The sequence below is a fragment of the Sturnira hondurensis genome, unplaced genomic scaffold (genome assembly GCF_014824575.4).
Source record: "Sturnira hondurensis isolate 20B ecotype Veracruz unplaced genomic scaffold, ASM1482457v3 Scaffold0008992, whole genome shotgun sequence".
NCBI lineage: Eukaryota > Metazoa > Chordata > Mammalia > Chiroptera > Phyllostomidae > Sturnira > Sturnira hondurensis.
In genome coordinates, this window is record NW_028081623.1 from 1810396 (window position 1) to 1833567 (window position 23172).

General features: G+C 37.6%; 1 protein-coding gene and 1 pseudogene across 10 annotated transcripts in view; one reads left to right on the forward strand and one right to left on the reverse strand.

The window, feature by feature from the left end:
* Nucleotides 1-23172, forward strand: part of CADPS2 (calcium dependent secretion activator 2) — a 618469-nt gene that overhangs the window by 509990 nt on the left and 85307 nt on the right. For 6 of the 10 annotated variants that reach the window (XM_037056497.1, XM_037056495.1, XM_037056499.1 and 3 more), the window contains 2 exons: nt 5871-5974; nt 7547-7555. In XM_037056497.1, the coding sequence (XP_036912392.1) occupies nt 5871-5974; nt 7547-7555 (113 nt within the window). The remainder of the gene's footprint in view (nt 1-5870; nt 5975-7546; nt 7556-23172) is intronic. The other 4 variants (XM_037056502.1, XM_037056504.1, XM_037056503.1 and 1 more) reach the window with 1 other exon arrangement.
* On the reverse strand, nt 20654-21828 carry LOC118993973 (T-complex protein 1 subunit beta-like; annotated as a pseudogene).

Consider the following 23172-nt stretch of genomic DNA (forward strand, 5'->3'; position numbering starts at 1 on the left):
GAAGTATTCAAAGTCATGAAAGGCAAGGATCTACCTCCAAGATTACTCTATACAGCAAAACTTTCATTTAGAATGGAAGGGCAGATCAAGTGCTTTCCAGGTAAGGTCAAGTGAAAGGAGTTCATCACCATCAATCCCTTATTATATGAAATGCTAAAGGGACTTACCTAAGAAAAAGAAGATAAAAAATATGAATAGTAAAATGACAACAAACTCACAACTATCAACAACTGAACCTAAAAACAAAACCAAAAACAAACTAAGCAAACAACTAGAACAGTAACAGAATCATAGAAATGGAGATCACATGGAGAGCTATCAGTGGAGATGGGTAGGGAGGAGAATGAGGGAAAAGGTACAGGGAATAAGAAGCATAAATGGTAGGTACAAAATAGACATGGGAAAGTTAAGAATAGTATAGGAAATGGAGAAGCCAAAGAACTTGTATGTATGACCTATGGACAAGAACTAAGGGGTGGGGGGATTGCTGGTGGGAGCTGGTACAGGGCAGAGGGGAATGAAGGGGAGAAAAAAAATGGGACAACTGTAATAACAATCAATAAAATATATTTTTAAAAACTAAATAAATAAAGTGAAACATGTGTCTTCTTAACATCTTTCCACCTCCCTATCTTTTATTCAGATATATTTCTTCCTAAATGTAGAGGTATAAGTAGAAGGAATTGATTTGAGGGGCCAAAAAGTATTTTCATAGAAAAGTAAAAATGTTCCAAAATGAAGACAGATTGTAGCCAAGAGCAGTGCATTGCAATTCATCACAAAACCTTGCTACCTTTGGCATATTTGTATTAAATTTCACTGTTTGAAATGTATTATAACAATCAGCAACTTATGAAGCTAGAAGAATTTAGAGACATCTGTAATGCTGTAGGAATGTTACAAAAAGAGTGGAAGTGAACAATTAAAGGAGAAATTCACAAATATTCACAGTGTTCAGAATTTAATGGAGCTATCTTGTTATATAATAGAGTTCTTACCATAGAATGCATTAAACTGCTTGGCTGTGGTCAAATAGGTGATACCCGAGGATGGCATACATGGTGTACTTGATAAAAATTCTGTTTATTTAAAGTATTAGAGTGGCCATTATGTTCAAGTGCAAAGTTTTAATCCTCTCTGTAAACTTCATCTAGAAAGAGGAAAATGCTTTAGACTGCTTTTAAGTTTTAGTAGGGTACAGGGCACTCTCAGAGTTTTTTTCTTAAGATAACATCAAATGTAAAATCTGGTTTTGACATAATTTCATGTGAACAGAACTAAGTTTAAAGGTTTCTGTAATTCTTTTCCATTATTACATACTTATGGCTAAGGATATGATGACTTTATAACTCCTCAAACTTTCTACTATTTCAGAATAGATATGTATTCTGAAATACATATTTATTCTGAAATACAGATATATATAACAGTCTATCCAGGAGGTAACCCGCCAAGTAACATGAGAAATAGACATTTATTGAAGAAGATACAAGATACAAGAAACATTGTACACAGGACAATGCCTTAGCCCCCTTGAAAGTAGGTACCTTGGGACCTCATACAGTTCCAATTGCCATGAATTTGCCTGAATCTCATCAATAGTCTGCAACCTTGTTGTATTTGCCTGAATCTCATCAATAGTCTGCAACCTCTTCCCTTTCAGAGGTGATTTTAGTTTTAGGAAAAACAAGAAGTTGAAGCGTGCGAAATCTGGACTGTAGGGCAGCTGAGTCACCTGGGTAATTTATGTTTCACCAAAAAACACTGCATGTGTGCGCTCATTCTCATGATGAAGCTGCCAATCACCAGTTGCCCATAGCTGCAGCCTTCTGAATCATCCAAATGGTTTCCATGCAGAGGAATGTTCAAGCTTAACACATAATTTGATGCAGATTCAAATTATTTGCTGTACTCACTCATTTTGAATGTGATGGCTATACAGTACACATGCTCACTCATTGGCATCTACCACCCCACTGACTAATACAAGTTCATGCATGCACTTTCCAGGCCACTCTCCTTGACTGCCAAGTTACATCAATGTCATGCAAAGCTTTCTAGTTTTATTAACTTAACATTGGCTGGACTTTTTCCAGACTGACCATTATTATATATATATATATATATATATATATATATATATATATATATATGTATATATATAGAATTCAAGTCATTGCGTGGTTGATGTTTGCATGACATCATAGGTAAGATTTGAAGCCCATCTCAGGCAGTGTCTGTTGACCTTGGACACCTTCTCTAACCTAAGATTCTTTTTCCTAATCTGGATATAGGGTCAGGATTCTCTAATTTATAAAATGGTTGTAGGATTCAGTAAATAATGTACTTAAGTATAGAGGAGAAATAAGTTCCTCTTCTGTGATATACACAATTAAATTTTGTTGTCTTCCTCTTATGAAAAATGGAGGAAGTCCATTAACATAAACATATAAAACATATATAAGTATATGGAAATAACACAATCCAATACTATATTGGACTTTCTTAGCTAGAAGGAATATTAGAGATTATATGGTTCAGTGTATCTTAGTATTTGCTTGCTTTATGGACCACTTTTAGAATCTGACGGTTATAATCTATCTCTCATGAAAATTAGCATATATATTTAAGGGGTTCAAGGACACCCTAAAACCTATTCTTAACCCCCTGTTGATAATCCTTAACTTAATTCAACACCCTCAATCTAACAATGGAGAAATTCAGGAAAGTAAGTGTAGTAAGTATAATGCTCCTAAGAATTAAAAATTATTTTGAGAAACGCTTTTCCAAAGAAGTTTTCAATAGTTTGAAAACACCGCATGGATCAGTTACTTGAGCAGTGCTCCCAGACTACAGCTGCATTTCACCAGAGGGCTTGCTGTGCAATCTGCCCTTGGCAAGCTGGTGACAGGAGGGCTGTCTGTAGTCCAACACAAAGTTAAATGAAATAGATAATTTAGGTATTGATTTTATTTTTAACATTCCTCTCCCCAGAATTATACTCCTGCATTCTCGGTAAACATTCCTGAAGTGCTCTTCATGGACCAAAGCCTTTTTAAGGTATTGGCAGTACAAGATAATGAGACCCAGTTTCTGAGCCTTTAAGAGAACTCAGAGTGAGGAGCAAAGCATTCAGCCCGGACCTTTGAGAAGGTCCCACACTTAAGATAGCATTAAGGTTGGGTCTTGGTTAATGACCAGAAGTTTTCCAGGCAGGAGAGCCACATATCCTAACTCCCTGCACACACAGACTTTACAGTTATTAACTGTATATGGTCATTGTCCTAGAATCGTGTATGGGATGGCACCCTGAAGACCCATTTCCGAGTTTCAGCCACCATGCATCATCATTCTCTGGGCCATGTAGCCTCCAAACCTCAGGGTCATTCTTTTCTCTCGCTGCAATTTCTAGTCACTCACAAGGGCTTGCCAATTCTTTCTTCAGAGCATTCTTGCACTTCCCTCTTCTTTTCTGTTTTCACTGCCGCCTCGCCCCAGCTCTCCACAGGACAAGACCTGCCCCTCAGGATCCATGTCACACAACCTCACTGAGAAATCGATTCTGAAGCCCTGCTGAGAAACATTTGCCCCAGGTTAGCTGTAGGGTACAGTTATCCAGTCTACTTATTGTCTTATGTAAAGCCTGCCACAGCCCAACCTCAGGCTCAGCGCCGGTCATCAATGCCCAGCATGTGTCTACTCCTGCCAGGCAGAGATGATACAAGCCCACAGAAGTTCAGGTCTCACCCTCCCCACTTACTAGTTGTTGCATTTTTATCTCTCCAAGCTTGTTTCCTAAATTTTATGGATCAAAAAAATAAACAAAAATGTTTTTAAAAAGCAGTGATAACACGTGGGAAGTTCCAGATGCTATGCCTGACACATTAGTTGTTTCTTAAACAGTAACATTGATAACCATCATCCTCACCACCTTTGTCTGAATGCATCACAGCTCTGTCATACAAACATTTCCAGAAACTTCTCTCCTTACCCTGATCACCTATTACTTCTTTAGGTGCTGCTTCAGGTCCTGCTTACCTTCCCGCTGATATCCCCCTAAATTCAGCCGCTCCCAGTACTCTCCGATTTCTGTATCACCATTACGTTTGCTCTACACTGTTTTCAAACTTTTCTGAAAGGCCTTGTCTTCCTCACCAAACTGTGGTAAATGGAGCTGCCCTGAGTGGAGCAGACTGTGGTGCAAAGTCATGAGTTCCCTTGACTTCATCCTTGTTTGAGGATGTTGAAGTGTTCGTGAAATGGATGGAAGATAGGATAGCTTATGTCTAAGGATCCTTTCAGTAGTGACTTTTGGAGTCTTGAGTTGTTCAGCATCAGGGACACATCTTGTACTTTCTCCTACTTCCCAAAGCCACAAACTCTCTAGGTGCACTCAAGGATGTGGTGTTCTGCAGCCTCATTTTCCTGGAAAAATCATAATACCCTTTGCTCCCTATCAATGGCTTTCCTTCCTGCAAGAGAATTTAGTAGGATGTGTATCAGGGTTGGGGGCTGGTAGCCCTTTATGCATCACACTGTGACCTAGACTAAGCTTATAGTGCATATACAATGAACAAGCACTGACTATAAGCAGTATTTGATAGCATCATTTTATGTCCCTTGGGAACAAACTAAGAGCAAAGGGAAGACTCACCTCCAAATTTAAGGCTGAAATTATAGGGAGTAGTTAAGGGAAAGGATCTTTGCAGAAAGAAAAATGATTCCTTAGGTTCCACAGAAAAAGCTCTATTACTGAAAAATTTACTTCCCCTCCTTACAACCTCCATACTGGGGTAAAGAGAAGGTCTGTGAATCTAAGACAACGTTTATCTATAATGACCTTATTGGAAACTCTATTCTACACATTCAATTTTGAAACAGTTCCATTACACAGGGCACCTCTAATTTCTGCCGGTTAGTTGTATCTCTTAAATCAACTACTTTGCCTTCAGTGGTACTGAATTTCTGGTAGCTGTGTTTAATGTTACTGTGGTCTGGCCTTTGTATACCAGTTTGCATTAATGCTGAAAGAACCCCCAGCTTTAAGAATGCCCCTGCACCTCCTCAGTTGGAAGAGTGGGTGGGGGTGGGACGATGGTGGGCAGAGAAGGAGGGGAGGAAATCAGTTAATTACAGGCTGTCAAAGTTGTTTTAGGTGACTTTGTACTTCTTGAATTAAGATCAGCGTGGACTATAGACATGTCAGGCTGGGAATTTAAATAGCAACAAAAAAGCATGGGTTTTGCTAATGCCAGGAATGACTCAGTCTGGTAAGAATGGTATTGTATTGATGATACAATAGAGAGAGAAAGAAAAGTCTGTGGTATCTGCTCTCTTTGTGTTTCTGACCTTGAGGAGAATTATAACTTGTTTGTTCCAGAAGTTGAGCATCTGATGTGCTGATGCACCTGTTAGTTCTTATATATTATATGGCAAAGCACTTGCAGTTCTCTGTGATTACTTTGTGGGTGAAATGTTTTCTGCAATCTGGTGAACTGTTTTTCTTTTTTTTAAAGATTTTATTTATTTATTTTTAGAGGGGAAGGGAAGGAGAGAGGGAGAGAAACATCAATGTATGGTTGCCTCTCTTGCGTCCCCTGCTGATAAGCAGCCTGCAACCCAGGCAGGTGCCCTGACTAGGAAGAGAACCTCAATCTTTTGGTTTGCAGGCCTGTACTCAATCCACTGAGCTACACCAGCCAGGACTGTTTTTCTTTAAAGGATGTATTTATTTATACTTATTGCATCTCTTAGTTCTCAAAAATATGCTTTCTCATTCTGTCTTAACACCCTTGCCTCATCATTACATTTTGGAATAAGTTTGGCTTTTTACTTTAAGGTAACATTATTATGATTTGTTTTCAATATAGAGACCATGAGCCAGGCAACTCCTGCTAGAAAGCTGGAAGAAGTTCTTCATCTAGCAGAGCTCTGCATAGAAGTCTTACAGCAAAATGAAGAGCATCATGCAGAGGTGATGGTGCATTTTAACTGCTTTGTGATGCTACACATGACGCTTTGCCATAGTGGGAACAGCATTGAAGAAGTCGCCTACCCATGGGCTAGGAAACACACCAGGCCTTTTACCTGCAGAAAACCGAAAACATGGCCTATAAGTACAAATCCTGTATCTTACAAAGGAATGGTATATGTGTAATGATTTAATATCTATCCCTGACAATAGCCCTACTGTAGGGAGCATGGGAGAGCCCCTGGGGGCTGCTAATGATGCACGACTAGTCAGACGCAAAGCTGGAACCCAAACCCCTTTCCCTCGTGATGCCACGTCGCTTGCCCTTCCCCCAGGCCATGATCACTTGACTCCAGAAATGTCAGTCAGTGTGCAGAAGGAAAACTAGCGCTAAACCAATTAGAAGATAATAGTATCAAATGGAAGACATTTGTAGCGCTAGTCTTTGCTCTTACCATCAAACTTTTCTTTAGATTTTCACTATACCTGCATTTTTCATACTTTTTAGATGTTCTAAGTATATATTATTTTCACTAAAACATGGAGTGGTTATTCACCAGGCAAACTTTATTCTAAGACTTAAAGGCCTCACTCTTTCTAGTAGTCATGAGTTTATCTTTTTTAAAAGTGTTTCCTGACTTGGTATTGGGTGGGAGAAATGTGTGGAATTAAATAAATATGTTAAATTTCAGTGCCCTAATAGCTCTTTCATTCTTGAGGAAGCTCATGAAATAAGTAAGCATTAAAGAAAACCAAATATGTAAGAATTTATACAGTATTTATATTTAATGAAGTCTAGTTCTTCAAAATATAAGAAACTACATGAAGTACATTTGAAGCAAATTGTTGGAAAAGAGTACTCGTAAAACATTACTGTAGGTAACTAAGATTTATTGTATCTGGTTATAAATATGATCATTCAAAACATCTGCTTTTAGCTCACACTGTGGAATTTAGTTTGTACCTTGCATCTGTCATGTGTGAACTTGTTATGGATATTTTATTCTAAACTGAAGAAACAGCTGCTTCAATAATTTGAAATTAATTCCCAGGAGGATCTTTTCTAGGCCAGTACTACTGCTATGGTACAATGAAAATGGGTTTATGATAAAATATATGCATATGTTTTCTTTGTCTTTTGTTAAAAAGCATTATCATCAGAGTATTATTAGATCTTTCTTAATTTTAAAAATTATAATTGGATATCCAGTTGCAGTGTATTTTCTCTAAATAGGCTGATCAAATATTCTCATGCATTTCAGAAAAATCACATTTAATTTTCCTGAACTAAAATAATAACAATGTTTTATTTTAAATTAATAAGTTTTGTGTACTCTACACAATCACTACTTGTTAAAATATGATGTATCCAAACACAATTAAAATATAAATGTTATTTATTCTCTAATCTGCAAAAATTGAGTTGATTTTTTTGAAAAGTGATAATCATAACTCATAAATATTACTCTATGTGCTGAAATATAGAACTGTTATAATGATCTCTTTTTAAAATGCTTTGTAACACCATGGTATTTTTCCATTCTACAATGCTTCCAAATTCTTGGAATCCCTCAGGGAAGAGAGGTACGTAACATTGTTTCCACTATTTTTATAGCATGGAATAAATAACTTTTAGTGAAGATAAGCTAGACCTCACTTTGATAATAGTTCATTTTAAAGCCAACTTAATTCTTCTCTTTGGAGCTAAAGACTATTTCTTTGAATAGGCTAATGTTTATTGTAGTATTTCTCTGAATATGTCTTATTAATAAATGCATGCATAATTATTACTGGCTATCTAAGTAAAGGACACCCGAGAGGATTTTAACGTTTGGGTTTTATTTATTTGGGGGTTTTGGTTTTTGTGGGGAGGTTTGGCCTTTTTTTTTATTCGCCAAAAGATCCATCTTTTTCTCTGAACAATGTTGGGAGTGAACTGATCTGATTCCAAAGCCATTGGCAGTATGAATTGGGCTGCACTCTGCACTAATATTTCTTTTTCTGGATATTCAAGTAGAGGCTCCTTCCCCCATAAGGAAGTACCTCGCTTGGCTCCCTTGGTGGAGGTTAATATTTTGTCTCAGAGAGACCTTCAAGTGGTCCATGTGTCAGCTTTTATTTTCAGTCCCCTGCTTTTCACAGTGGCAATTTATTGTATAACAACGTCTCGGTCTCTGAGTTTCTGCCCTTCAGCAGTTTCTCAGCGAAGTAGGTTTCATGTCCTTCAGATCTTTGACAGTAAGTTACTTATGAGACAGTCCTCACTTCTCTCTGAAGGTATCTCGGCCTCTCTTCTCAGGCTTGTCTTCCAAATTTCTCTTTAGAAAGATAGCTTAAGCTCCTTGCTGGATAATCTTTAAGGCTGTCTGCACATTTTGGTGACTAGACTGTCTGACCAGAAATTTAGGCAGACTGATCTGATAGCTCTCCATCCAAAGGCTACTTACTTACTTTCATAGCACTGTGAAGTCCCATGTGCCAGTGGGAAAGCTTTGGGTCCTCACCAGCCCACCCTCTCCACATACACCATTCTACGGATAAGAAGACTGAGGCCCAGAAAGGTGGAGACCCAGAAAGGCTGCGCAGCTTGCCAGAGGGGCACAGCTGGTTAGCGAGTGAGTGGGTGAAGACACAGGCCACACTCGATGCCTGAGTACTTTTCTAGTGAACCACACTGTTGTTTCTTGGTTTAAATAGAATGGCCAGATGGTTGTCCTGTCCAGGGTTGACCCTGGGCATCACGGCAGGAATGTAAATGTGGAGGGGATGATTATGGTTGGAGCCTGGAGGTGGCCTTTACCACTTGGTCATTCTCATCCTCTCCTGGCTCTCTTGCCTGTCCAAGGACAGGGGTTCTGGATGAATTCTAACCCAAAGAGATTTTTTGCCATTTGTTTTTGCTTCTTTATGTCCTTACTCCTCTTCCTTATCATGCACACCCAAGGAACATCTTACTGATTGTTCATAACAATATCTGTTTACTGCCTACTACTAAGTTACAGTAATCTCAACAGTTGAATAAATTGTAATTACATAATATCTATATCTACATAATCAGTGAGATAAACCATCATTTCTTAAGGTTGGGTTTAGGCTTGGGGTTACAGTAACCTCTGGACAACAAATGTGCCTCCTTTTAGAAGAAGGTGACCAGCAAGTGCTCTCAGATGCCCAAGTCACAGAGGGGAGATTCCATTTGCAGCAGTGACTGTCAAATGAAATTGCACAAGCAGAAGTAACACACCAGAAATGTTTGTTAATCATTTACTAACTTGTGAATTTGTAGTAACAGGAGTAGTGACCCTAACATATGTTTTTAAAGTATTTTCACGTTATCATCTCACTCAGTTATTTCAATATTTCTATTCATATATGAACCCAATTAGGGAGAGATTTTGGTAAATCAAAAGTCGTAAAAGTTGTTTGATTAGTTTGACAGTAGTTCAGTTGTTACCCTTGACGTTTCTAGCCCATTCCAGCTGCTCCTCAAAGTGGCAATAGTGTTTCTAGGCTCTGGCCCCTCGGCATCCTGCTGCTGCATGTGCGTGTGTGTGCTGGGAGCAGGGGTCTCCCCTAGACCCTAAACTGTCTCTAGAGCTTTCAGGATCAGCGGCAAGATTGCAACTGATATTTTTCTTGGGGAAAAAAGTAAGTGCATCCTGCATTTCAAAATCAGATTCACGGTTTTTATTTATGTAAGCATCCTCCTTTTTTTGTAAATTATCAATTTAATTCTCTTTTGAAAGTAAAAGTAATCAAAAGCCTCAGAGTCAAAGACAAGAAAAAAGGCAAAAAGAAATTATACCATATTAGATGCTCTGAAATGAAAAAAAATCAGAGGACATTACCAGTTGTGTGATGTGCAAAATATAGGTAGGTGAGTAGGCATGTAGATAGATAGATAGATAGATAGATAGGAAGGAAGAAAGACATGTACACATATAGTTGTGTGAGAAAAACAGTTTATTCTTATATTATTACTTAATATCGTGTTCTTTTTCCATACGAACAACCATAAACCGACCTTTGTCCCACCCTGTATATAGTTAGTCAAGAAGAGGCTCTCTGTGTCAAACCTTGTTCTCCACATGCCAGTTGACCTGTTACCTGTAAACTAGATGACTTGGGCAAGTTATTTAATTTGAATTTCATAAAGCAAAATAAGAAAATCATACCATCTATCTGAAAGGGTTATGTGGAGAATTAAGATAACATATGAAAAGCCTTTAGTAGAAAGTATTTAATTAATGTTGAACATTATTATTTTAAAAATATCTAAACTCCCACTGTAAGATCTATATGAATTTCAAATCAGTTCTTTTTTCCTTTCATTCTTTTTAAGCATTTTTTATTGTTGTTCAAGTACAGTTATCTCCATTTTCCTGCCACCACTCCCCACCCCCGCCAACCCATTCCCACCTCTCTCCCGCATCCAATCTTTTTGCCCTTGGCTTTGTTCATGGGTCCTTTATACCTGTTCCTTGATGACCTTTCTTTTCTTTCCCTTGTTATCCCCTTTCTCACTCCCTTCCTATCATTTTATGTCAATGTCTCTGGTTATACTTTGCTTGCTTGTTTGTTTTGTTGATTGGTTTGCACTTATAGGTGAGATCATGTGGTATTTGTATTTCACCCCTTGGCTTACTTCACTTTAGCATAATGCTTTCCAGTTCCATCCATGATGTTGCAGAGGGTAGGAGCTCCTTTCTCTCTGCTGCATAGTATTCCATTGTGTAAATGTACTACAGTTTTTGATTCATTCACTTATTGATGGGTATCCAGGTTACTTCCAGCACTTAGCTATTGTAAATTGTGCTGCTATGAACATTGGGGTTCATAGATCTTTTGAATTAGTGTTTCAGGGCTCTTAGGATATAATCTCATCAGTGGAATTGCAGGGTCAAGAGGCAGTTCCAGTTTTAGTTTTTTGAGGAAATTCCATACTGTTTTCCACAGTGCCTGCACTAGGCTGCATTCCCACCAACAATATACTAGGGTTCCCTTTTCTCCACAACCTCACCAACACTTATTGTTTGTTGATATGGTTATGATGTCCATTCTGACTAGTGTGAAGTGGTATCTCATTGTGGTTTTAATTTGCATCTCTCTGATGTCTAGTGATACTGAGCATAGTTTCATGTGTCTCTGGATCCTCTGTATGTCCTCCTTGGAGAAGTGTCTGTTCAGGTCCTTTGCCCATTTTTAAATTGGATTGTTTGTCTTCCTGGAGTGGAGTCACGTGAGTTCCTTATATATTTTGGAGATCAAACTCTTGTCCAAGGTATCATTGGCAAATGTGTTTTTCCATATAGTTGGTTCCCTTTTCATTTTGCTGATGTTTTCTTTAGCCATTCAGAAGCTTTTTATTTTGATGAAGTCCCATTTGTTTATTCTTTCCTTTATGTCTCTTGCTCTAGGGGACATATCAGTGAAAATATTGCTGTGTGGAATATCTGAGATTTTCCTGCCTATGTTCTCATTCAGGACTTTTATGGTGTTGTGACTTATATTTAAGTATTTTATCTACCTTCCGTTTATTTTTGTGTATGTAAGTTGGAGGTAATGTTTCATTTTTTCACATAGCTATCCAGATCTCACAACACCATTTGTTGAAGAGGCTATTTTTACTTCATTTTATGTTTCTTCCCCCTTTGTCAAATGTTAATTGACCATAGAGACTTGGGTTTATTTCTGGGATCTCTATTCTGTTCCGTTGATCTGTATGTCTGTTTTTATGCCAGTACCATACTGTTTTGATTACCATGGCCTTGTAATACAGTTTGATGTCAGGTATGGGGTACTATATCCTACTTTGTTCTTCTTTCTCAAAATTGGTGAGCTTTTTAGGGTCATTTACAGTTCCATATAAGTTGTTGAAATGTTTGTTATGTATCTGTGAAATATGTCATTGGTATTTTAATAGGGGTTGTATTGTCTCAACTCAGTTGTGTAGTTACTGATAATGTTTAGTTTTGTGGTGATTTTTCCTTTGTGTGTTTGTTTGCTTTACTTTTATACAGCAAGAGAGTTTTCATAGTCATTGAATTTTCACAACAACTCCAGGGCAAGTATTGTTACTGTCAATTTGTAGATAAGGAAATAGAAGTCCACCCAAAGTATTGATTTGCCCATGATTACTCAAGTCACATCACTAAGTTCAAAAGCTCAGTGCTCTGCTCTGTTTCAGGGTTCATTCTTAGCTGCCACTGTTTTCAACCACATTTGGTAAGCACAGCTTTCAAAGTATTGTCAGCCTACCCTGCCTCATATATTGTTTTCATTATATAATACTGTTACAAATTGGGTAGAAATGGAATGGCTAAAAGATTGCAATCAAGTTTTGTTTCATGTTTCCCTCTCAATCAAATTAAATATTGCCTCTGCCTCAGCCATCTCATGTACACCCAGAATTAGTGGCTTAGCATTTAAGCCAAGAAAACTATTACCCAGATGATCATAGCATTTGATTGGTGCTCTGTAGATGGATGCATTTCTGAGAGGGGTTTTCTCCTCCCTGTTGGAGACTGATGTTGTGGAGCCTCAGGTATGTCTCATGAAAGTGGGCTCTAGGGAGTAAAGTTAGACAACCCCTCTTCTTACTGTCAACCCAGGTTGGTGGCAAAAAAAGAAGAGAAGATAGGGTAGAATTGACCCTGTGTTCTCAACCACCTGTGGCTCTCGAGTTTTATTTTGAAAGACAGTGGTTGCTTAAAGCTTTCTCTGGTCATCATTAGAATAGTAAGCACTTATCACAGATTGGTTTGCTTTTTTCAGGAATAACATTATCGGGAATACAGTTTGAGGCATAACTAGATACTTCTGCAAAGCAAAATGGGAACTTTGGGTTAATGAAAAAATCTTGCCACTCTGACTCCACTTTTTTTAATGAAAGTTATGTTCCACTTGATTTCATTGCCCACATGGCACTGTCTTGGAAGTTAACCTTTAAAAGAGCTCTGGAAATCTTTCTCAGTCTTGAGACAATCCTGATCTCATTTGAACCTTCTGCAGAGGTATTGGTTGTGGCTGGAAGTGAGACTTTATAGATGCCTCTCTCTGCAGAACAGCATTTGCTAGTTTTTCTCTGGCTCTGCCCAGAGCAAAGACTCTCAGATGCCTGTTTTGAAGCACCACTGCAGCCCTGAAGGTCAGGATAGCGCTCTGTAATGAAATCATGTATGCTGCTTTATTTTTTACTTTAATATTGTGTGTCAGGCACCCATTTTAGCAGATATTTGAATAAAAGTAGTCAGATATATTTTCAAAGAGCAACAGCTCAATTTAAATAGAGCATCTCATTTCCAACCATTTACGTTATAAACATAGGGCCAGGCATTAAATGCTCCCTAACTCTAAAGTCTGTTCTTTGTATTCCTCTCTTCCTTTAGTTACACAGTGAAGTTTTTTTTAATATATTGTACATTATTCTTGTGGCATGTTTTTAAAGAATATTCAAGTGGCAATATTTTATAATCCACATTTGTTTTTTGTTTTGTAGTTTCACTCTTGTGGCTTGAATCTAATTTACATTTGAAGAAATTAAGTGAAGTTTTGCAACCGTAAATCTCACGTGTTCTTACAGGGTTTTCTTTTTTTGGTGGCAGGGGGTGGGCAAGATCAACTTTTTAGTGAATGTGTCACAAAAGAGGTTTAGTTCAAAAGGTCAAAGCCCATGTCATCGTGAGACTCCTCAGGGTCTTCTTTCTCTGCCTCCGCTTGCTTCCCCTCAGCTGGCGTAACAGTGGCAGAGAGGGCAGGAGCATGAGCTTCTAGGGTAGGCCCACCAGCCCCTATGTAGCAGTTGGGGCTCCTGATGTTGCATTGGCCAGGGTCTTTGCAAACAGTCCAGGCCATAAAAGTTCAACATTTACACCAGCTGCTTTGCTGAGGACCTTGATCCTGTTCTCCAACACTGTCACCTCATCCTTGTGCAGGATAAGGGCTGAGTGGATGTGGGCAAGCTCCCAGCTAGAGTGCATGGTGTGGGCGGGCACTGGGCAGGCGCTAGGTGAGGGCTGCCTGGATGAAGTCAGGGCCTCACCCCAATGCAGCCTTAGCTTCCTAGGTAGGACTGAGCACCTTAGTCGCAGATGGGGACAGCCTTAGAAAGTTCTCTGGCTATGGTATGATGAATCCTTTTTAAAATGATTAATTTTGCCATGGCTGGTGTGGCTCAGTGGATTGAGCCTGGACCTGCAAACCAAATGGTCACCAGTTCAGTTCCCAGTCAGGGCACATGCCTGGGTTGTGGGCCAGATCCCCAGTGTGGGGTGTGAGAGAGGCAACCACACACTGATGTTTCTCTCCCTCTCTCCTTCCCTTCTCCTCTGTCTGGAAATAAATAAAATATTTTTAAAATATTAATTTTAATTGGAAGAATAAAAATATCTCTCTCACAGAAGTGTGAATGTTTTATAGTGAGCTGATTAAAAAATTATAACCAAAGTCTAAATTTTAAATAGGGAAAAGACAATTCACTAAAAACAGTGTAAAGAGAGTCCTTGAACATATGAAAAAGTGTTTAAACTTATTTATAATTAGAGAAATGCAGATTAAAACAAAGCTGAGATTACTGTGACCAGAGAATTCCACATTATTTTTTGTGTGTGATAAGAGCACTTAACACAAAATGTGCCCTTGAAGCAAAATTTTGAGTACAGTATCATAAACTATAGGCACTATACTATACATCAGATCTCTGCGACTTGATCATCTTGTGTAGTCAAAACTTTGTACCCTTTTAATAACATGTCCCTGTTTCACAATCGCCACCCCCCCCAGCAATTCTACTATCTTAAAAATTCCTTTCTACTCTCTGCTTTTATGAATGATTGTTTTAGATACCTCATAAAAATGGAATCATGCCATATTTGTCCTTCTGTGTCTGGTTTGTTTTTCTTTTAAGATTTTATTTATTTATTTTTAGAGAAAGGGGAAGGGAGGGAGAAAGAGAGGGAGAGAAATGTCAATGTGTGTTTGCCTCTCATGTGCCCCCTAATGGGGACCTGTACAACATCCCAGGCAAGTGCCCTGACTGGGAATTGAACCTGAAACCCTTTGGTTTGTAGGCCAGCATTCAATCCACTGAACCACACCAGCCAGGGCCTGTGTCTGGTTTACTTAACTTGGTATAATGTCCATCAGCTTTGACGTTTATATCTCCTCAAACAGTGTACAAACATTCTCTTTTCTCAACATCCTCAACAAACTTCTCTTTTGTTTCTTTTATAATAGCCACTCTAACAGGCATGAAGTGATAACTCCCTGTGGTTTTTAATTGCTATTGAAAATCAAATTATTACTGATGTTGAGGACCTTTTCAAATTCCTTTTAGCCATTTCTCAGTCTTCTTCAGAGAAATGTCTATTCAGGTTTTGGTTTTGGGTTTTTTTTCTGTCCAACTTTTAACCATGCTGTATGCTTTTTGTTATTGTTTTTGTTTGCTTGCTTTTTGCTATTGCCCTATAGGAGTTTCTTTATATTTTTGGATATTAAACCTTTATAAGATATATTTTGTGAAAATATTTTATCCCATTCCCTGAGTTTCCTTTTCACTTTGCTGAGCAGAAGCTTTTTAGTTTGATTTGGTCCTGCTTATTTTTCTGTTTTGTTACCTGTAGTTTTGGTGTCATATCCAAAAAATTATTCCCAAAACCAATGTCAAAAAGCATTTTTCCCCTATGTTTTATCCTAGGAATTTCACAGTGTCAGATTTTATTTTTAAGTCTGTAATCTATTTTGAGTTGATTTTTGTAAATGATGTACGATAAGGGTTCAGTTTCATTATTTTGCATGTGGATTTTAGTTTTCTCAGTACCATCTGTTAAAGAGAGTACCCTTTCCACCTCAAGTGTTTTTTAGCACCCTTGTCAAAGATTAGTTGTCCATATATGCATGGGTTTATCTCTTGGCCCTCTCTTCTGTTTCATTGGTGTATGTGTCTGGTTTTTTTTACCAGCATAGCTTAGTAATATAATTTTAAATCAAGAATAGCTTTATTATTTCTCAAGATTGGTTTAACTATCTGGGGTCTTTTGTGGTTCCATTGAACTTTAGGATCATGTTTTCTATTTCTGTGAAAAATGCCAGTAGGACTTTGAAAGTGGTTGCATTAAAACTGTAGATTCAAATGTGAGGTCATATGGACAATATGACAAATTCCTAGAGACATGCAAGCTATCAAGAAGAAATGGAACACTTGAGCAGATCGAAAACAAATAAGGAATTTGAATCAGTAATCAATAACCTTCCAACAACAACAACAAAAAACAGGAACAATCCTTTTTAAAGTTGTCAAAAAAATGGAAGAGGAAACACTTTGAAACTCATTTTATGAAGACAGCATCATCTTGATATCAAAGCCAGATAAAGACACTACAAGAAAAGAAAACTACTAGACAGTGTCCCTTATGAATGTGGATGCATAAATCCTCAATAAAATATTAGTATGTCGACTTCAACAGCTTATTGAAAGGATCATAAATTCACTGGCGGTATTTATCCCTGGGATGCAAAAATGGTTCCACTTACATAAATCAATCAAGGTGATACACTACATTAAGAAAAAGAAGGTTTAAAATCATATGATCATCTCAGTAGATGCAGAAAATACATTTAATAAAATTTAACACCATTTATTGATAAAAACCCTCAACACATTAGTTATAGAAGGTACTTACCTTGACACAGTAAACATTATATATGAAAAGTCCACAGGAAACAACATACTTAATTGTGAAAAACTGAAAAATTCCCCTATAGATCCAGAATTTAACAAATATGTCTACTTTTACCCCTTTTTTATTCCATCACAGAGCTGGAAATCCTTGTCAGAACAATCAGGCAAGAAAAAGAAGTAAAATGCATCCATATTGGAAATGTAGAAGTAAAATTATCTCTGCAGATGATGTGCTCTTGTGTGTAGAAAACCATAAGGACTATAAAAAACTATTAGAACTAATGAATAAATGCAGCAAAGGTGCAGGATGTAAAATGATTTCTATACACACTGACAACAAACTATCTGAAAAATAAATTAAGAGCCTTGGCTTGAGTGGCTCAGTGGATTGAGTGCTGGCCTGTAAACCAAAGGGTTGCCAGTTTGAAAAATTAATTAAGAAACAATCTCTCATTTACAACAGCATGAAATCTCATTTACAATAGCATGAAAAAGAATATTGGGTTGGTCAAAAAGATGACTGTAGGAGTGCTTAGTTGTCTTTAACTTCATTCAAAACAATATTGTATTCTGACAGCTGTCATATCAGTGTGCATTTAAAAAAACATCAAAATTGGTGAACTTTTGTGCAGCCATTTTAATATTGAAAATAAGCAACATTTTCAGCCTATGGTTTGATAAGAAAGGTAAAAATGCAAGTGAGATGCAAAAAAAAGATTTGTGCAGTATATGGAGAAAGTGCTGTGACTGATAAAACATGTGTAAAGTGGTTTACAGAGTTTCATGCTAGCGATTTCTCACTGGACAGTGCTCCGCGGTCATATAACCCAGTTGAAGTTGATAGCAATCAAATCAAGACATTAATTAGAACAATCAACATAATACCACATGGGATATAGTGGACATACTCAAAATACCCAAATCAATAAAGTTATTGGTGAAATGAAAAATGTGTCTTTTATGGAAAAAAATAAACAAACTTTTTGGCCAACCCAATAAAATCATAAGGATAAACTTAGCCAAGGAGGTGGAATAATTGTACAGTGCAAAGTATAAAACACTGATAGATGATGCAGGGGGCAGCAGGGGCAGAGTGGAGGATGGTCCAGCCCAGCAGTTTGAGGAGCTGCTGTGCCTCAGAGACAAGTCCCCCCTTGTCATCCATTTTTGGGTACCATGTGCTCCTCAGTGTGATCAAGTGAACAACATGATGTCAGAGTTAGCCAAAGAACACCCCCCAATTTTCATTTGCAAAGTTGGATGCTGAAGCTGTTTCTGAAGTAGCTGAAAAATATGAAATTAGTACTGATGCCACCTTTCTGTTTTTCAAGAATTCTCAGCTCTGTGTTTCTGGCAAGCTCATAGGAGGACTCAGCATAGTTAAGCAGCTGGCAGCATCTGAAATACTAGATACATTGCCTCAAAGCTCCCAGACTAGTGGCAAGGCTCAGAGTAGTGACAAATAAAGCTTCTGTGATGCTCTTTATGAAAGAAAACGAACAGCCCTGGCTGGTATAGCTCAGTGGCTTGAGCGCCGGCCTGTGAGCCACACAATCGCAGTTCGATTCCCAGTCAGGGCAGGTGCCTGAGTTGCAGGCCAGTTCCCATCAGGGGACTCATGACAGGCAACCATACATTGGTATTTCTCTCCTTCTCTCCTTCCCTTCCTCTCTAAAGATAAATAAACAAAATCTTGGGAAAAAAAACCCAGGAAGCTAAATGTGGATTTGGCAGACAAACTCTGGAAACACTAAATAGCACTGGTGTTGAATATGAGACATTTGATATGTTGGAGGATGAAGTGTGGCAAGGATTGAAAACATTCTCCAAATGGTCAACATACCCTGAGCTGTGTGTGAAAGGGGAGCTCATTGGAGGGCTGGACATTGTTAAGGAACTGAAAGAAAATGGTGAATTGCTGCTTTCTCTGAAAGGAGAAAACTAATAAGTGTTAAGTGCGCTGCCCACTAGTGCAGGAAGTAATTACAGAGAAGCAGCTCATCAGCCAGTCATCAGCGATGGAGGAGAAGAAGGAAAAGCCTCTTCCCAGCTTCCCTTTGTCTATTCCGCAAGGTAGTGCTCAATAAATGTATGTTACTTTTTTCCACCCCCAAAATAGAATGTGATAAACACCTTCAAATTCCATTTTTTAAAAAAGTATAAAACACCAGTGAAAAAAATTAAAGCAGTCACAAATAAATGGAAAGACATCTGATATTCATGTTTTGGAAACATTCATATTGTCTGGTCCTGGGCTGTTCTTTTGGGGAGATTTTTTATTACTAATTCAAATTCCTTATTTGTTTGTTGGTTTTTGGTCTATTGACCTTTTCTCTCCTTGATTTAGTCTTGATAGTTTGTATGTTTCTAGGAATTTATCCATTTCTTCTAGGTTGTCCAGTTTTTTTATGTATGATTGTTCATAATGGTATTTATTATCTTTATTTCTGTGGCATCAATTGTAATGTATCCTCTTTCATTTATGATTTTATTTGAGTCTTCTCTCATTTTTCTTTGTCAATCTAACTAAAGGTTTATTGATATTATTTACCTTTAAAAAAAACCAACTCTTAATTTCATTGGTCTTTTCTTTGTTCTTTATTTATGCTCCAATTTTTATTTTCTTCAGATTTTGTTTGTTTTTTTAGTCCCTTGAGCTGTTACATTTGATTTTTTAAATGAAATCTGTCTTTTTTTTTAAAATTTACTATTGGTGTTTATTACTCTAAAGTTTTCTTAGTTCTGCTTTTACTGCGTCCCATAAATTTTGGTATCTCTTTTTTTCATCTCTGTTTGTCTCAAAATATTTTCTATTTCCTTTTCGGGGTTTTTTTTTTTTTTTTTGACCCAGAGGTTGTCCAAGAGTGTCTTGTTTAATCTCTATGCATTTGTGAATTTTTCTTTTTTTTTTGTTTGTTATTAAATTCTAATTTTATTCCATTGTTGTTGGGAAAAAAAATAGTTGGGTTGAGTTCAGTCTTAAACTTAAGACATTTTTTGTGACTTAGCATGTAATCTAACCTGGAAAATGTTCTGTGTGTACTTGAGAGGAATGTGTTGTGTGCTGCTGATGGGTGAAATATTGTGTGTATATTTTTGAGGTCTATTTCTACCATCCTGGTAAATTGACCCTTTTATCATTATGTAATGAACTTCCTTGTCTCTTGTGGCAATTATTTTGGTACTTTGAGGTAAGTATAGCTATCCCTACTCTCTTTTGGTTACCATTTGCATAGGGTATCTTTTTTCATTCCTCCACTCTCAACCTTTGTGTGTCCTAAAATCTAAATTGGGTCTCTTGTAAGCAACATACAGTTGTATCTTGTTTTATCCAGATAAGGACTGACTCTCAACTGGACTCCAGAGGTTTGAATATTTTTAACTGATAACAGCTTCAATTGGGTCATATACAAAACCTTACACTTTTATTTCCCCCACATACACATTATGTTATTGATGTGAGAATTTATTTCTTCTATACTGAGTATCCATGAACAAAGTTTTGTGTTAGTAATTGTTAATACATTTTTGGATTTTACATTAGGATTAAGAAGATGTATGCACCACCATTACAATATTGCATTACTGTTTCTTTGTTTCTATACTTACCTATATTTAGGGAGATTTATACTTTCATATACATTTGTGTTTCTGTGTATATTCACAACATTTTGCCTCCATTGGAAGAATTCCTTTTAGCCTTTTTGGTGAGACAGATCTAGTGGTGACATCCTTGTTCAGTTTTTGCTTGTCTGGGAAAGACTTATCTCTCATTCACTTTTATTTTAATGTTTTTAATTTTGGGGGGTTTTGATGCACAATATGAGAAATGGACTTTTAAATCAACTGAATTTTATGGAAAATAAACAGCAAATAAATTAGACCCAAGTTAAAATAAAACATCATCTAAATGTCCAGACCTCAGGATGTAAGAACCACAGATAAATTTCAATTCTACAGTCTTCTTTGAGAGGTCAAAGTCTTTCAAACAACATTACTACGAACTGGTCCAGAGCGTAACAGCATACAGGAATGCTTAACAGGGGTGGTGATCAAGGATGCGTTTCCATGGTGCTGCTTTGATAATGTTGTCCACATGTTGAGTCGCCTCTGCTGCTCCAGCTGTACTTAGAAGAACTTGTCACTTCACTTGGAACCTTTCTGTTATACACAGTATTTCCAAATCCTCAATACTACCTTCCTTCACATCAAGTCCAACTGGTAGATTGTCCTCTCTGTGGGCAGCTCAGAACAGTGCCACCAGATCTGCACTGTCATGGCCTGCATTGTCAGCTATTTTACTTGGCAACATTCTCAGTGCTTTAGCATGAAACCCCACTGCAACAGCTTCTTTACCTGGTGTTTTACTGGCAAGCTGTGTTACAGCATGAGCCATCAGCATCTCAGAACAACCTTCTCCATAAACTGTTGCAGAATACTTTACAGTTTGGGCAAGAACACAAAGAGCATCATGCAAAGATCTTTCTGTTCCATATAAAATTTGTTGAGTGGTACCATAAAGAACAATAGTGTAAGCCTCTCCAAGGTCTACCCCAGAAAAGTGAAGGTGCTTGCTTTCTGCAATTATAACTTCCTCAGTAGCCTTTTAACTTCCAAGCTTCACTGGTTCTGGGTGGTCAAAGGTAAAGGCAATTTCACCACCTGTGACAAAAGCCAGGCATTTCACACCTGCAAAATTTGCATGTCCAATAGCCATAACACCAGCAACACCAAAGAGCTGTTTGAGCTAATTGTAAATTAATTTCCTGTTAATAAAGCAGTTTATCCCATTCTTAAAATGCATTCATCTTTTTTTCTTCCCTTTTTTCCTTTCCTAATGTTTTATTTTGGTGACCTGTGTTGCAGAATCAACTACTACATAGGAACCAAATATCTTTTTTTTATCTGTATCCATACCAGTATTTGAAATAGGAACTTTAGCATTTTCAGTTCGTTTTGGTTGATTTGCTTCAATTTTTTTATCCAACAGAAAGCCTTCATCTAAATAGGAATTTGCCAGATTCTTGAGGATGTGAATTGCCTCCAGATTACCAGAGCCTTTGAACATGAGATCAGCTTCTACAGCTAATTTAGTAAAGGGATCTTTGCAATGAGTAAAAAGTTTTGAGGAAAATGTTTCCACAATGTTCATTAAATTTACAGGACAATTTTGTTTCATCTTTAGAGGAAGTATTCTTGGTTGGCAGGGTTTTTTTTAGCACTTTGTGTATATCTTTTTTTTAAACTATTTCATCTATTTATTTTTAGAGAGGAGAAGGGAAGGAGAAAGGGAGGACAAGAAACACCATTATGCGCTAACTGGGAATTAGAATCAAATCAGCAAACTCACTTTGCAGGATGATGCCCAACCAACTGAGTCACCCGTCAGGGCAGCATTTTGTGTATATCTTACCACTACTTGCAAGCCTCCAAGATTTCTGCTGAGAAATCTGTTCATAGTCTTATTAGGGAGAGGGTCCCTTGTAGGGTCCCTAGGGTCCCTTGATGAGTCCTATTTCTCTGCTACTTTCAAAATTCTCTCCTTGTCTTTGACTTTGGGCAATTTAATTATAATGTGTCTCAGTGTAGACTTCTTTGGGTCCAGCCATTTGGTGTCCTTTGGGCTTCATGAATCCAGGTGTGTCCATTTTCCTATCCAGATTTGGGGAGTTTAAGCCACTATTTCTTTAAATGAGCTTTCTGCCCCTTTCTCTTTCATCTGGGACTGCCATAATAGGTATCATCTAGTTTCTTAGAGAAGTCCTGAGCTTTCTTCACTTTTTAAATTCTTTTTCCTTTTGTTACTATAACTGTCTAACTTCAAATTACTTGTTTTCAAGTTCACTGACTCTTTATCTTCTTGTTTAAATCTACTATTGAAGTTCCCTGTTGAATTTTTCAATCACATATTTCTCAGATGAAGAATACTTGTTTGGTTGTTTTCTATGGTTTTTGTACAACTTACTACTTTCTTCATATATTGTTTTCCTGATACCATTTTGTTCTCTCTGTGTATTCTCTTGCAGCTCACTGAGCTTAACATGATTTTTTAACACTTTTTGGCAATTAGTTCATAGATCTCCATATGAGGGGATTGGTTACTGAAACTTTATTTTGTTCCTTTGTCAGTGTCAAGTTTCTTTGATTCTTCACGATCCTTGTAGCCTTGCATTGGTGTCTGCACATTAGAAGAAGCAGTCACCTCTTCCATTCTTTAAAAACTTGCTTCTTCAGGGAAAAATCCTTGCCATCAGCCCAGGCAGAGTTGCTGGGTGGACCAGTTGGTAGGGACCATGAACAAGCAGGCCTGCTGCCAGTGTCTGTAGGTTGGCTGGTCTGCTGCTGGTTTTCACAGTCAGGCAGGCTTGGTGCTGTGGTCCATAATCAAGCCACGTTCTTTTCTTTTCTTTTTTAAAAATTATTTTATTGTTTAAAAATGCAGTTGTCTGCATTTATCTCCCACCACTCCCCCCTGACCCCAGCTACCCGCACCTCCTTCCCCTGATTCCACCCCCATTGGCTT